The sequence below is a fragment of the Aythya marila genome, assembly GCF_965140915.1.
Source record: "Aythya marila genome assembly, chromosome: 3".
In the NCBI taxonomy this organism is placed as follows: Eukaryota; Metazoa; Chordata; class Aves; order Anseriformes; family Anatidae; genus Aythya; species Aythya marila.
The window spans coordinates 25,861,526-25,877,268 of NC_139044.1; the positions used below are offsets into that span (position 1 = coordinate 25,861,526).

The following is a 15,743-nucleotide window of genomic DNA, read 5'->3' on the forward strand; positions in this document are numbered from 1 at the left end:
TACAAAGTAATCACAGTATTTTTATTCAGAGTGCAGTGCCCTGGTATAGACCTTATTTTCTGTAACATTTAAAGGAATGTAGCAACTGATACCTTTCACAATAGCTCCGACACTGGGGAGATAAGTTATTTTTATGAATTGACCTTGACAGTGAGACCAAGTAGGCTCTACTGAAATTAAAAAGCATTTTTTCTAAGTTTGAGGAGCTGCTCAGATAAAACTTTTGACAGACAGTGAAGTTTGACAGGATTCTGAGGGTTACATTTATATACATTTTGTACTTACAATTAAAAACTTAAGAAAAGGTAGGTTTTATATCAAACCTTGTGTATCACAGTGCTACAAGGAATAGCATTGTAATGTCACCTTTTTATATTCCAATATTTCTTTCTGTTTTCAAGCCACTTCAACAGGTACCTTCAAATTAAAACAAAAAGGTTAATAATCTTGGTGCAAGGATGTGCATGTGAAAATAACAGATGAATAGATTTAATTAACAGGGCATGAAAATAGTATTTTTCAAAATGTAGTCAGAACTTAGCTTAATTTGTATAATACAGGGGGAGCAGCAGAACTATATCAGCTTCTTAGCCTAATCTTCTAGTTGCCTGATTGTAGCTGGATTACTTTTATTTTTTATTTTTATTTTTTTTTCTTTTATTGACTTTGCAACTTCATGGTCTTGGTGTGGTCAGCAACTTAGTGTTTAGACCTAATCTGGCTGGCAACCACCACTAAGTATTGAGAAAACATCAGGACTTTCCTTCAGTTTCTCTTCCCATCAAAAAAAAGCCTTTGAGACAACTCAGTTTATTTATTCTTTTTGTTCTGTAGAGTTGTCCTTTTATTCCAGTGAACAACTGTGAAACTGATAGGAAGACTAGTGTTGTGACAGTAAACTAAAAGTCTGGAGATGCGGTTGTTGGCTATTTGTTAACTCACAATAATATTCCTGGACAAGTCACTCCGTTACTCTCATCCTCATTATCCCTGCTTATACAATGGGATGTTAGATGCTCATTTTACTGTGTAACATTTCTGGGGAAAGGCACTTATATAAGTGCTTGTGGAATTATGTAATATGTGAGCTGTGCTATTGCCAGATCCTTCGGAGAGGAAAACTTGGCTCTGCTCAGCCCTCATAGAGTGGAGCAGAGAGATGTTCTGCTATAAATACTGCCACCATTTAAGTTAAAGACAGAGTTGCTCTGTTTCTTTTATTTCCTGCAGCTTTCCCTGTCTCAGACATTTAGCGTGTACTGCTGCACTGAGGTTTGCCTATGCCTACTGTTAACTACATACCACGATAGCTTTCAAAATTGCCAATTTAAAATAGTTTAGAAATTGAATTAATTATAATTTCTGTCAAATTCATGAAAGTACTGTTATCCAGAGGCTTTACTCTTTTAAACATCATTCATGAAAAATTCCTTAGACATGAAAATGAAGTACAAAATGCATAATGAAGATCAAAATGAAAATTAGTGGCAATGAGGTCAGTGTTATTCAAGCTGACAACTCAGGAGAGAGGAAAAAAATTAAACTTTGAATTTGCAATGCAGAGGTTTCAGTATGAGGCAACCATTTCTGCACTGTACTATGTATGTAGTTGCTGTCCTGACTCATGCTGATCTGCAGCTGTGTTATGCAAGCATACACTATAAGAAAAAGACTTGAGACTTACCTCTCTTTAACTTATAAGAACTTTTATTATTTTTTTATACTGGAAACTTATACTCTTATTTCCTTTGAAGTGGAAGCTTTTCCTCAAATGTCTTTTTCGTGGTTAAATGATGACCAAGTTCTCATTAAAAATTCTATCTTCTAAATTAGAACAAATGACTTGAAAGGTGGAGCTGATATCTGTCACCTGTCCTGGACAGATAGACAGGTTCCTGAGTGTTGGAAAAGCACTCCCTCCAAGTACTCTTTTAACAACATGTATTTTTTTATCAGCTCTTAGTTTTAATTCTTATTTTTATTACCAGAGACTTGGGATAGCTCCTTCTCACAAGGAAATACCTGAACAATTTGTCAGTGGTGCAATGGGACTAGGGAACACAGCAGTGTGTAGTTTCTGCCCCCCACACCTCCAGGCATTTCTCTTTTTCCCTAAGAGAATGAAACTCATTAGTTGGACTTTGCTTTGTTATGTGTGAGTGCACAGTTACATCATTTATTTCTAGTTATAAAATATATTTTTCCAAATCTTTTGAATCTGCATAAACAAACCTGAAATTAGTGGAATAAAGTTACTGTTGAGCTGCTCTGTTAAACTGATCATAATGCAGTTCACACTGAGTCTTTATACAATTTGAAATGTTATTAAGGAGGCTGGTAGACCTTCCCTATTATTAAGGTCGTCAAGCAGTTACACCTTACAAAATGCTACTTCTAAGTGCTTATAATCAAGTGCTTATAACGTCAAAATTCACTTTGTAGAAAGAGAAGCATCACTTTCTGTATTTTGATATTATATTGATACTTTTTGTATCAATCTGAGATATTTTTTTGGGTTCATCTAGAAGAGGTCAGAAGTCACTAAGCCTGAAGACTTGGAAGAAAAAATAATCACCTCATTAAGAAAATTAATCAAAATTTTATGAAAATGTTGAGCAGCAGATTAGAAAGAGTGGTCTTGATATCACAGATGCACTTTTTGATGACTGAAAAAAAAAAGACAACCTCCCCATCCCGCTTAATGAAGAAACATTCTGAAGTGCTGCAGTTTATTCTTTGAGTAGCTAAAAGTCTGATGACTTTGCCTATTCTGCATAATCCAGACCTCTTGCAGCTGCTGTCTGTTAAGAAACTGTTTATACACCATCCACAGGAAATACTTAAATACACCCCAGCAGTGGTGAAACCAGCTTGTAATGGGTAGTCAAGGCAGGAATGAAGTCAGGCACTGTATTGACAGATGAGAACATGATGTTTCATGTGCTGCCAGGGATCTGCTGCCATCTCCACAAGCATGGAGAAGGAAGCTATCAGAAGGTAGAAGGAGCAAAAGCCAAGTGATGTAGCAGGTGTAAGAGCCTGGAACTGAAGTGGGAAGAAGGGAAACTGGTCAGGACTTGGTGACTGGCTGAAGAGATGTGCAGCTGAAGGAAGGTGAGCAGAAAGGAACTAATGTGGGACAAAGAAGTTGGTGAAAAGAGAGGACTGGGCACCTGCTGGTTAAAGCTGTATTAGAAATCTGGGGCAGAAAACTTGCACCATTTTGTCAGGAAGAATTGTAAGAAGAACCAGTGGGGTGGGACTTGGAATGAAGAGCAACATGAGAGATCTGCAGAGAATCAGTGGGGTGGCTGGGGAGAGTCCAATGGCTGGACAAAGGTCCAGACGGGAACTTCTGGGGTTGAGAAGTGAGAGAGAAATTGAGATAGGAGTTGTAGTGAGTTCCTGATGCTGGCTGATGTAAGAAGCAGAAGGGTGAACGTGAGAAAAGCCAAAAGGTCAGGTTTAGGCTTTGTAGGTTTGAGAAAAACTTTTTGAAGCAAAAGGAAATATTAATTATCGGTGGTAAAGTAGGCTGTACCTGCATTGTCTAACTGAGATATATGGGATTGGGACAAAAAATTGTAGAAGAAAAGAGTGGGAGAGATCTGGAACAATTAAGCTAGATAGCTGCCTTCAGAGATTATTTAGGAAACCCACTGTTTTACAGTATTACAACATAGCTGCCATCCATGGTAATGCAGGCAACCCACTCCTGCTGGTAACTTTCTTTGAGTTTAGGTGGCATGAACCTAACAAGTACTTTTAAGGGTTAGTTCATCTCATTCATGTGGGTGTCAGTGTAATGCCACCTACTGTAACTGTTTTTTCTTTTTTTTGCTTTTTTTTTTTTTTTAAGTAGGAAAATTATGTACAAAGTATACTATAAAAATAATATTCTTAAACTTTCATAAAATTGTAGGTGTTAGAAAACGCAAAAAAAAAAAAAAAAACCACAACACTAATATATGCTATGAAATCTCTTAAATATACACCCCCGCTATCTTTCTATGGAATGCTGTTTTAGTGCTGATGATAGAAGTTCAAAGGCTGTGTCAGGGCTGAGCAGCAGAGAGGCTGTCGAACAAAATAACTTTGAAGATGAAATGTCAAGGTGGTAATTGCAGGTGGAGGGTGGGCATTGCAATCCTTAGTTAAACATTTTCCTGGAGCTTCAGATTCTCTATCACACTTTGCTGTGGAATTTGCTGAGTAGATCATCTTTTATACCAGGCTTGATTTCAAGTGGTCGCTGAATCTTTTTTCCATACCAGCTGGTTACCTGAGTTGTGGCTCTAGGTTATCCTCCTTCTTCTTGAGGTTGAGGTCCCAGAGTCTGTTAGTCTTGATATCTGCGACTCAGGTGAATGGAGGTTGTGCCTTAAACATTAAGACTACACATAATGCAGTTTACCATGGGAATAAACTTTTTTTGTGACCTCAGCTTGGGGCATCCTAGGTTAATGAAAACTTCTTAGTGTGTGTCTATTCCTCTCTGGAAAATGACGCTATCGTGCTACTCCTTTGGGGTTTTGAGAAAATGATTTCATTAGTTTTTGTTGCATTTTGTGAAATGCTGTAATTGATTGTAGCAAGAGAAATGCCTATGAGGAAATTAATAATCCTCTTTTCAAAGCTTTGAAGAATTGACTATACTAAACAAAGCATGAGGCTGCAGATTGAAGATTGAAGAGAAAACAAAACATTCAGCAGCTGTTCATGAAGTGAGCCCCTTTATATGCCTAAATACAACACACACACTTGTGGAGAAAAAAATAATCACACAAGCTCATGCCATTGAAGACTGTAATATGATGCATACACCAGAAGCCATTCAGTTTCGATAGGCTACTTTGATATTTCCTAACTTTTGATGCTTGCTTCTGCAAAATTTATGTTTTGTTAATTAAAACACTTGTGTCTAATCGTAATAAATGATAATAATTTGGAGCATAGTAGCTGATGTGCTTCAGGCTTTTAATGGTGATAGCTCAGAAGGAGAGCTAATATAAAGAGGGAGAATGCTGACTACCCTCATCTATCCTTTCTGAGATTCTTATGCTTTCGTGCCACGCATCTGGAATTGTCTGCTGTCTGCTGTGTGATACTGGATTAGATGATACATGGTGGCTGGTTTGTAATGGAAATTTCTGTGTATCTGTGTGCTCTAGCTGCTCCTCTCTGTTTGTTGATGATACCTTTATGCTGAGTCGAGAGGCTGGAAAGGGTTGGTCTAGTGCTGGCAATTCTTTCTATATCAAAGGAAAAGTTCTCTCTGCTTGCAGATCTGTCAGCCAACTGTTTAAAAGACTACAGAGAAATGCAAAGAAAACGGGATTTTTTAGAGCTTTAAATCCATCTTAAATTTCCTGTGGTCTGCCTCCTTTAACTCAAAATTTAGATAACCATTTCTTTTTGCAGTGTAATTTTACCTATATTTGTTCAAACTTTTAAAAAGTATAAAATAGATGTTTCAATAAATGTGTCTTGTCTCTGTTAGACATAAACACAAAAAACTAATGGCATGAATATTTTACACAGATGCTATTTAATTGCTTGTAGTTCTTTCCATTAACACTCTAATGTGACTGAATACTTTTATTTATTTTGACATCATTGGTATAATACTCAGAGTTACTTATGTAATATTTTTTCCATCGCTGACTCAGGTAATAAATTTTAATAAACAAGATACCCAATAAGTAGGAAGATAACGTGCTTTATATTCTAGAGAGTGCATCATTTCAACCTTTTGATTTTTGCTGAAGTTTGCTAATCCTTCTTTATTTTTGTTTGAAGCAACACATTTCTCCTTTTCTAATAAAAAGAGGGTATATATTTTTTTCTTTTCCTTTTTTTTTTTTTTTTTTTTTCTCATTTGTTTTGTTACAGATACAGCTATGTAGTTTTTGACTTCTTTCCCAAGATATCAATATCCCTGGTGTGGATGCCTTTCTGTTTTGCTTTGCCTGATCTCAGGCTGAGTAAGAAAAAATAGAGATACGTATGAAGTGCTCCCCCCCCACTCTGCCTGCATTACCATTTGTGTACCTACTATGAGAAAGGTGCCTGTTCAAGACTTAGAGCATCTAAGAGGTTCTTAGGCCACTGAGGATACATGCCTAAATGACATGACACTTATTTTCTGTCCTGATCACTGAAGTCACTTTAAGCCAGAGAGAAATGGAGAACAGCAAGGGCTATCAGACCCTGTGAGTACAGAAAAGAAATAGACTGAATTGGATCATCTCTGTGACTGCATGCATGTGGCCTCCATCTCTGCACCAGCTGTTACTAACTCTTTTGAAGCAGTGTGGTTTTTGCTGCTGTTGTGTGCAGTAGTTAGGCATTCTGGGAAGTGCTCTGCCCTGTGCTTAGTTCTCAAATTGTGCCAGAAAAGCAGCTTTCCGTATTATTGCTTTTGTTAGTATTTCATTTAGAAGTGGTTAATAATGAAGTCAGAGACATCATAATGTAAAGTACAGATAGAAATAAATACTGTTAGGTGAGATGTCAGTATTGACACATAATAGTTAAGAAGAAGCCCAAATCAAAAGCTTTGCTGTCTTTGTTTTTCTCTTCTCACATGTGCACATTTTGCTGAGCAGAAACACTAGGTGCTCTCTCTCTCTTTCTCTAGAGCCATATTTATATATTTATATATAACTATATATTCTTTCTGGGGTAAAGTGTATGTATACATTGAAACACTATGTCTTTCCAAATTACAGTCTGCATCTTTATCTGTAGCATCTGTGCATGCCTTTGGTGGAGACTGATTGTGAAATGTAGAATGCATCATCTTGTTATCTGCAACTATTGTAAATGCAGCTATGCTGCTGCAATCACTACTGAAGGGTTCTTGTGGAAATAACCTTCCAATTCCTTAGTTCTTTAGTGAACTTGAATATTCAGTGTTCTTGAGGACTTGAGAACAGAGATGTGACTGTGTCACTTTTTTGCAGAGTAATATGGAGCTTATGGCATGATGGTTGTTTCTGTTGAAAACCTATGGTACTTATTTTAGTCTTGGAGTTTATCCTTGAAAACTGCATCTAGACTGTAGTGTTTAGTTGTATTCATAAAATACTGCAATTTAATTCTGAAACATGCTTAGAAAACACGATTAAATGCTATTTTAGGTGATTATTGTTTTATCAGCAGGGTAGGCAAATCTAGCTTTTTGGTTAAGCCGGGACACCAGAGCGGAAAGAATAATATTGGGGTGAGACAGGAAGCTGAAGAACCTCTCTATAACAAATTAAGACCTATCACAGGGTTAGAAATAGCAGGATGACCAAACCCCAAGTATTTCTGCATTGCAAATGTTCATTCGTAACTGGAAGACATGCCCTACACAGTCTTCATGGATAATAGCAAGCTGCTGCTAGGTACAGAGGCTGCTCAGTTTGAGTGTCATGTCCGTGTCATGAATGTAGTGGTACAGAATTCATATTTCATTTTGATGGTTTTATTCTGCTTAAAGTACAAAACCAAGCAGATAAGCTCTGAATAAAGTAGTCAGGCAGCAGATTTCTTTAAAACAACATTGGGATTGTGAAATCCCAGCACCAAACAGTTAGACAATACCAGGATTAAGATTGCTTCTCTCCTCCCCTCTGGTCCCCTCCCTTCTCCTCTCCTCTCCCCTTTTGCCTAGTTGAATACTTGATTATCCGTTGACAAACTACATTCTCTGGGGTGTCAAAGTTTCATTTTATTGTTTGCTGCAAATGATGTTCAGGGAATTAATTTAGAACTTCATAGGTTATGGAATCTTTTCATGCCTTCATTTGTAAATTGAAGGGTTCAGCTGGAAATACAGGGATGTGAGAGAAAGAAGAGGACTGCAGATATATACTCTCCACTCTATAACCATGTATTGAATTAAGTCATTTATTCAAAACTTTTAATAGATATGATTCTTTGGTGGCTCAACTTGAGACATCTGGTTTATAATCAGAGTTGCAACTGGAGTCAAAAGAACTAATAAAAAAAAACAATAGGTGTTCTGAAGAGAGATGTTAGCAAAGAATTTTTGTTCCATGTTCTATCTATAAAATGGAACGCTAATTCAATTGGTACCATTGTGTGTAAAAATAAGTTCATTAATATGTACAAAACACACAGTTCCAAGAACTGCTGTTGATGGCATCTAAATGACAGGGTGGTTATCCTCTTCCTCTTTTGCCTGCCCTGAACGATCTGTTCACAAAAAGTAAATTCCCTGCTTGGTTTTTCTGGCTGAATTATCCTGTCCCCAATTGGAATCTGTGCAGTGATCTCAGTTAGAGGAAACTCAACAATAAAATTATGGCCATGAGGGCAGGAATGGGACTTGAGGTGTAATGGGGTTTGTAATCTTACAGCCTGGTCTGCCATTGACTAAGTTATGTATTTGCCATAGTGTGAAAGTGGTTGTTTATTCACTGAATATCCTCTATGACGTGCTGAATGACACTGGTGCTGTAGGAAAAAAATGACTTTTGTATGTCACTAACTGTTGTGGGAGCCACTTAAATAAGCTGATGCACTATTTCTTGTACCACAATGCAGCTAGAATATATGCAGCCAGGAAAACACAAGGACTCTATCCATGTTGCTGGGAATCTACCTCTTTCTAACATCCATTACTATTTTTGTTGTCTGTGGTGTTAATAATTTTACCCCAAAGGTGTGAATGCTGTTCACAACATTCAGAAGTAGAGATTAATACTACTATATAAGCCCAGTTACTATCCAGTAACTTTTTTGATATGTCTAAATGTTACTACACTTGAAAAGTTATAACCTGATAGGATAAATGGTATACTACAAAGCAGCTGCTGATTTATAACATGTAGTTCTATAATTTTATAATCCTATAATCTTTATTATATCTTGTTTTGTATTTATGGTATATCAATAGAAATAACAGTGTGGGACAAAGGTTTTTGTATGGATGTGATGTTTAATATGCCTTGAGATTAGAATTTCTGAAACAAAAATGTTATTGCACAAGCTGGAAAATACACAAAAACAGCAACAAAACAAACAAAAAAAGAATTCTGAGAAGATAAAGCATCTGAGACACTCACCCATCTGAGACACTCACCAGAAAGAAGTGCCATTCTGGTATTAACAGAGAAAAAGCAGAACACCTGTTGCATTCATAGGCAGTAAATAAATCTTTCAGGTACAGATATTTTATGGATTTGCTTGTATCATGAAAACTTTGTGCAAGAAAAAAATATATTTTGGAAACTCCCACATGTGTCTTACAAAGTCAATGACTTGATTACTTGTTTTCTGTGATCTGATGACATCGTTAGGAAGCCAGTGGCCAAGAAATAATTAGGTGTTGAGTTACACCTGAAATATAGATCAATATCACATCCCAGTATTCTAACACCGTGGAAAATCTCATTGGATACAAAAGGAAGAACACCAGTGTAAATCCCTGCAGCATTTAATGATCAGTTCTTCAGAATGCTTGCAATTGTCTAAGACCCTAAAGATTTGACCATTCTGTATCATTTCTGTTTCTTTGAGGCAAATATGCTGTATTAGTATTCTAGTTTTATTTCCACTGTCTGCAGGAGTACACAGGTCTGACTTTGTGATTGCTTTTACAAAAGAAACAATTTAGGTATGAAAGAACAAAGAGAAAAATTGGTATTATTGTTGCATATTGCAATGAGATTTTTAATTAACCCCAAAGTCTTTCTCCTTCTTTTTTTTAGCATCTCTCTTATGGCAATGGTAGCTTACATGTTGATGCAGCCTTCCAGCAAACACTCTGGAGTGTAGCACCAATCAGTTCAGGAAGTGAAGTTGCCCAAGGTAAGATTGACTCAACTTTAATTATCGAAAGATTGATGGTAGATGAAATAATTGCCAAATATGACTGAAGTATGGGAGTGGTATTTCCCTTATTTTATTTGTTAGATTGAATATTTAAAAACAAATATTCTGAAAACAGAGTGGGAGAATTATGCTGGAAGACATATTGATGATTTTCTACATCATTGTTTCTACGTACTGAATAGCTAACTCAAATCTGATTTTACTGAAGTTATGTTAATATTTAAACCTTTTAAAAATAGAAGTCTTTTGATCCTGGTTTAAATTATTTATGCAATCTTGGGTATAATTTCCTGAGATTGAGTAAAAAAAAAATGCTGTTTGGTATGACAAAATTCTCATGTGTTGAATAACTCCAATTATTTGTATATGACTGAAGGTCTTTTTGTATCAGCATGTTACCTCTTGCAGAGTTACAAAGTCTAGCCAAATGATGAATCTTAAAGAGACTGAGGTCATGTTAAAAACAACAAAAAATCTGAGAAAACTTATTAGATAAATTTCCCCATTTACACCAAGGATTTAAGCTGATGTGGTGGTTTTACTCAGGTGGGCAGCCGAGCTCCACCACAACTGCTCTCTCACTCCCCCTCTCCTCAAAGAGGAAGGGGGAGAAAATACAACACAGAGAACTCGAGGTTTGAGATGTGAAAGGTTTAATTAAAAGGAAAGGGAATGGGGAGGAAAAAAAAGAAACAGAAGAAAAAATCAGTCCACGCGGAAACACAGAGAGAGGGAAAAAAATAAATAATTCTCTACTTCCCATCAACTAGCGGTGTTCAGCCATGTTCTGGGAAGCAGGGCCTCAAAACACGTAGTGGTTGTTCAGGAGGAACAGCCCCCTCCCCCACGAGAGCCCCCCCTTTTATTGCTGAGTGTGACATCAGGTGTTATATCCCTTTTTATATCCCCACCCTATCAGGTAGAATATCCCTTTGGTTGGTTTAGGTCAGCTGCCCCAGCAATGTCCCCTCCCCATCACTTGCCCACCCCCAGCCTGCTGGCTCTTGGGGGCTTGGAAGGAGTCCTGATACTGTGCCAGCACTACGCAGCAATAGACGCAACACTGGAGTGATATCAGTGCTGTTGCAGCTATGAGTGCAGAGTACAACACTGTGTGGGCTGCTGCAGGGAAAAGGTGACTCCAGCTCAGACAGACCCAACACAGCTGAGCAGAGATTTCTGAGCATTTGCAGTTTAGGATTGCTGTGTCCAGGCTAGATTTGTGCTAAAAACCTCTTTGCTCTGTTTTCAGGCACAGTCTTTTTCAGGCACAGTCTCACATGTGGCCTTCTAGATAGCAGGTATAGAGAAAGAATACAGAAAGAGATCAGAATACAGAAAATTTGGATCTGAAGTTGGGAGATAGTAGGTGGCCAATAAATTGGCATGATGTGTCTGAGAAAGTAAAGACAAGAACTCAATACATGGACAGAGAGGAAAACAAAGGATGTGCAGTGAGGTAGTACTTGGGAAAAAGAGAACTGGGAGTAAATAACAAAATGCTGAAAACTAGATGTTGAAGTAAAAAAACACTGATGAGGGTCACATGGAAAACAGTCTGTTTGCAAGGGCATGGAAAGAAGAATATGTCTTGTGAAGGGAATGTGAATATGATGCTTAGTGTGTATGACCGTATTCTATACGCTTCAGTAAAACTAACCAAACTAGAGAAAATTACATCAAAATGGGGGAAGAGGAAAATAAATTGTTACTATCTGATAAATGCTTTGTCATCCTCGTAAAGAAAAGATAAGCATAACAGATCAACAAGTGCTGTAATACCTTCTCTTAATCAAAACTTCCCATTAAAAATGTGTTCAGGCTTTTACTGTTCTACGTATTTTCACAGACAGTAAAACACATTTATCTTTGCAGGACTTGTGAACCACTCTAGTTAAGTGAAATTACTTTAAAGTGAAAGTGGTGGATAAATAGTCCATAAAATGAATTAAGATGTTGAGGGGAGGTAGATAGAAGAAAATGATTTTTTTTAATGTACATTTCAGCAAAACTGTTTTACACAGAAGTCAGTTAACTAAGGCAAAAAGAACTTTAGAGTCAGATCAAGTAATTTTGCTAATTTTGTTCTGTGAAATAAATGAGGGGGACAAAACAAAAGAAAAACAAAATAGCTACTCAGGCAGAACATCTCAAAGTTGAAAAATGCAGTGCTGAAGTTAGCCACATAAATACTAATCTGAAACTGATTTCAAAGATATTAAAAAATATATCCTAAAAAAGATTTCCTGAGTATATAGCAGCATCAAAATAAACCCGTGAAATGTATACAGTATGAATGTTGGACATTCAAGAGCGTTTTCCTGAACAGATGTCTTACTGCATAGATTACTTACAACTTGCTAATAAAGAAATAGTTTCCAAATATTATTCCAATAATATTTTTAAACGTTTTTGTTACAATAGGAATTTGTATCTGTCCCTGTATGCTGGAGAGACAAGTGTTTGGCTTTAGATTTGCATGTGCAGTGGTGGTGGAGTATGTATAGGAGTTATTTCTTTGGATCCCAAATAAAAAATATTTGTATTTTGGAAATCTTAAGTCAAGCAGAGTTTTGAGTGGATCTTCCCAGCTTTTCTGACAGAACAGTTCAAAAGACACGAAAAAGAATTTTATAATTAATGAACAAATGCATCCGTGTATTGTTAGTATATAAATTGGAATCCTTAGCTTAAATAAAAGCCAAAAATGAGTTGGTGAAATGGAAGAGGTGTCTCCCACTTTGTGTTCTGGGAGGGAAGTGCTTCATAGTTTTAGTTGGATAAGTCTTTTTTTGAGTTGCACTATCTCTGTGCGGTCTCTTGTTGGTGGCTCTTTCTCCTCATCTGCTGTTTCCTACTTGCTGACTTGGAACTCTTCTCACTTGGCTCCTCGGGACATGGGATATCTTCCCCTTCCTCTGGCCCTCTTTTAAAAGAAATTTAAACAGAAAAACAAAACAAAAACAAGAAAAAATCAACCCGATTCACTTCATTTTTCTGTCTTCATTCCAGGATATCTGATAGGAGGGGATGTTCTGAGGTTGTTGCATGGTCACATGGATGAATGCTTGACAGTCCCTTCAGGTGAACATGGAGAAGAACAAAGAAGGTAGGTTTCCAGTCTAGAATAGAATAAAAATAGGTATTACTGATTCAATATTGAATGTCACTGATAGTATATATTTTGGAAGGATATTCTTATGAGATGTATTATTGCTCATATGAAGGAATGTTTTTGAGATGAACTTTGGACGTGAATGTCTTGGTTTTGTGATTTGTGATTTTTTTGTACTAATTAAGTCTTTACATTTGTAAAATAGTAGTATGTATTGGAAGTGGATTTGGTCCAGCACCATGAAACAAAATGCACTTAGCTGTGTGTGTAGGTGCTGAATACTGAACGTTTGAATTTAACATTTCTTTTTTTTTTTTTTCCTTACTTCTTAGCTTAAAATCAAATCTAGGAGAACAAGTGCCACTAACCTTTGTATCTGTTATGTTAATAATTGTCTTGTTCTGATGTATTAAACTGCATGTTAACCCTGTTATTGTGGTTATGAATGTAGTATACAAAACTATTTCACCTTTGTTTTATTTCTCATCATTTATTACTTCTGTTATTAGTAATCTTACTGTGTTTTTTGATTTTTTATTATGATCTATAATCTATACAGTGGTTTTTTTTTTTTTTTTTTTTTTTCTGTATCACATAGAACAGCTCAGAACATGGTACGTTGAGATTACTGCTGAGTCCTTCAAGGCTACTAATCTGGCTACTAATTGATCTCAGGTGTACTTGACAATCCAGCATACGTGTATTAACTAGCTGCACTTCTATAATAAAGAAAGTTCTGTTTATTTTAAGAACTATTCATTTCCAATAAACTTTCTCAGTTCGCAAATAGAAAGGTATTAAGTATTTTTCATGCTATACCTTATAAAGATAAAAATCAGATTGGAAACTGACATAAAAAAAATGTAAAATTATTCTATGAATTTTTAAATATTAATGATCAAGCTTCAGTGGTTTCACATATTATTTTTTGACAGCTTCCTGGCTTTTTGTTTGTTTTAGAGAAAACTACTCTTAAAAAATAGAAGCTATTTCAAAACTCTGAAGCTTTAGTTTTACATATTAACAATTTATGTATTTACATAATTTACATACTTAGTATTACATAGTTTTAATTACTTTGTAATAAATCCATTATAGCTTGGAATTTTTTGCTACTATTTCTATCCTCACCCCAGAAGTGACACTGGGAATAAGATAAATCAATAGGATTGTATAGTGTTTGCTCATATTTCAGTTCAAATCCTGCAAAAATCGCCTTCAGAGTTCGTAATTGCAGTGTAATTGCAGATCTGTAGAATGTTTAGGCACTTCAGTAATGAACTTAAAAATTTAAGAACACACAAAAAAGTATCTCTTTACAAGAAGAGTAACATACAGAAAGCACAATAAAATAGTGAGTTGGTAGGTAGGAAAAAATTCACTTTTTCTTCTTGTGCAATCAGATGTTGCATCTTTGTGGTTCCATTTCGTAGACTACAGATCAGTGCCTTAAAACAGACCATTCTTCTCTCTACACTGTTTGCCTTTTCCCCTAGCTCCATAATTCCCCAAAGAAAGCAGAGTTAGTACACAACAAATAGGACCAACATATCCTTATACTTTTTACTGAGAGCATTGCCAAGAAGCATTGCCTCTCAGTGTCTCATAAACGCCAGATTTGATATTCTGGAGTTCTTCAGTTCTTCAGGAGCTTTATTTCACAGATTGAAAATAAGTTTGATAGTTTGATTTCTTTTATCCATATTCTCCTTTTTTTTTTTTTTTTTTTTTTTTTTTTAAGCGTTATAAATGTTTTTTACTTATAAACATAAATCTATGATTACTTCTAATTTTATGGAGCATTCTATGTCCCACATTTTCTCCTCCCTAATTTGGTAATAAATTTAGTTATTGCTTTAAAATTCTCTTTCTATATCTATTAGTTAGGACTCTTGCCTATTCAAAATAACATCTAAAAGCATATATTACACCTTCTTTTGGTTACACCGCTAAATTTTCAGGGTGGATGCATACCTTATTTTGATGGGTAGTATTTAACTGCTGGTAGAATGATGTTAAGAATATGGGTAATTTTAACAGGTAGAAAATTTTAACATAAATTATTTAGGTAGAAAATTTTAAGATAAATTATTTATCTTTCATTTTAAGTTCACAACTTTTGCACAAAAGGCATGCTAAAGTATGGTATATTTGGAGTGCAATAATTCCATGTTAGCCTTTCATTGCCTTTCAAAATAGTCTGGTGATAGATTTCTGTGTCAGTGCTTGGCTTGTTTTGTTTCAGTGTACATGTATACCCAAAGAGCAGCTCAGCTCTGCAGAATGCCAGTGTGAAGGAACACTAAGAAGTGCCACGTCTGTTGACTCACTAATTCCCATATCTCATTTTTATTTTTCTGCAAAGGCCTTCTCTCATGCCTTTTCAAATAAGTAAGAGATCAGACAGCCCTAAAATAGCAGTTTTATTCTATCATGTAACCTGGTATCTAATCCTGGAATGGATAAATTGTTTTGATGTGAAGGATCCTCCTAGGCAGTTTCTAAAATTAACTGCTGTTTTCCTCTATTCTTAGAGCATTGATACAGTTACATAAATTTGAGTATAAAAGTGTTCCAGAGATTACCAGAAGTCCAAAATGAAACACATATTCTCAAGCTGTTTATACTCTTATGGAACAGCGTCTAGCACAGCTGGGACCTGCAATACAGTGACAATGCAAATAGTGTATTAATGATTACAGGGCATAACAAATCTTCCTCCAAGGCAAGGTCATCCAAATCTGCACAGGAAGAGGCCTAGTACAGTGGAAGATATAATCCT

General features: G+C 36.0%; 1 protein-coding gene across 13 annotated transcripts in view; it reads left to right on the forward strand.

Annotated features, from left to right (window-relative positions):
• The window catches only part of RYR2 (ryanodine receptor 2), a 413,797-nt gene that overhangs the window by 174,986 nt on the left and 223,068 nt on the right, over positions 1-15,743 (forward strand). For all 13 annotated transcript variants that reach the window (XR_014317119.1, XR_014317120.1, XM_082756062.1 and 10 more), the window contains 2 exons: positions 9,723-9,822; positions 12,859-12,955. Coding sequence is in view for 11 of the 13 variants with exons in the window: in XM_082756062.1 (XP_082612188.1) it covers positions 9,723-9,822; positions 12,859-12,955 (197 nt within the window). In the remaining 2 variants the exon portion in view is untranslated. The remainder of the gene's footprint in view (positions 1-9,722; positions 9,823-12,858; positions 12,956-15,743) is intronic.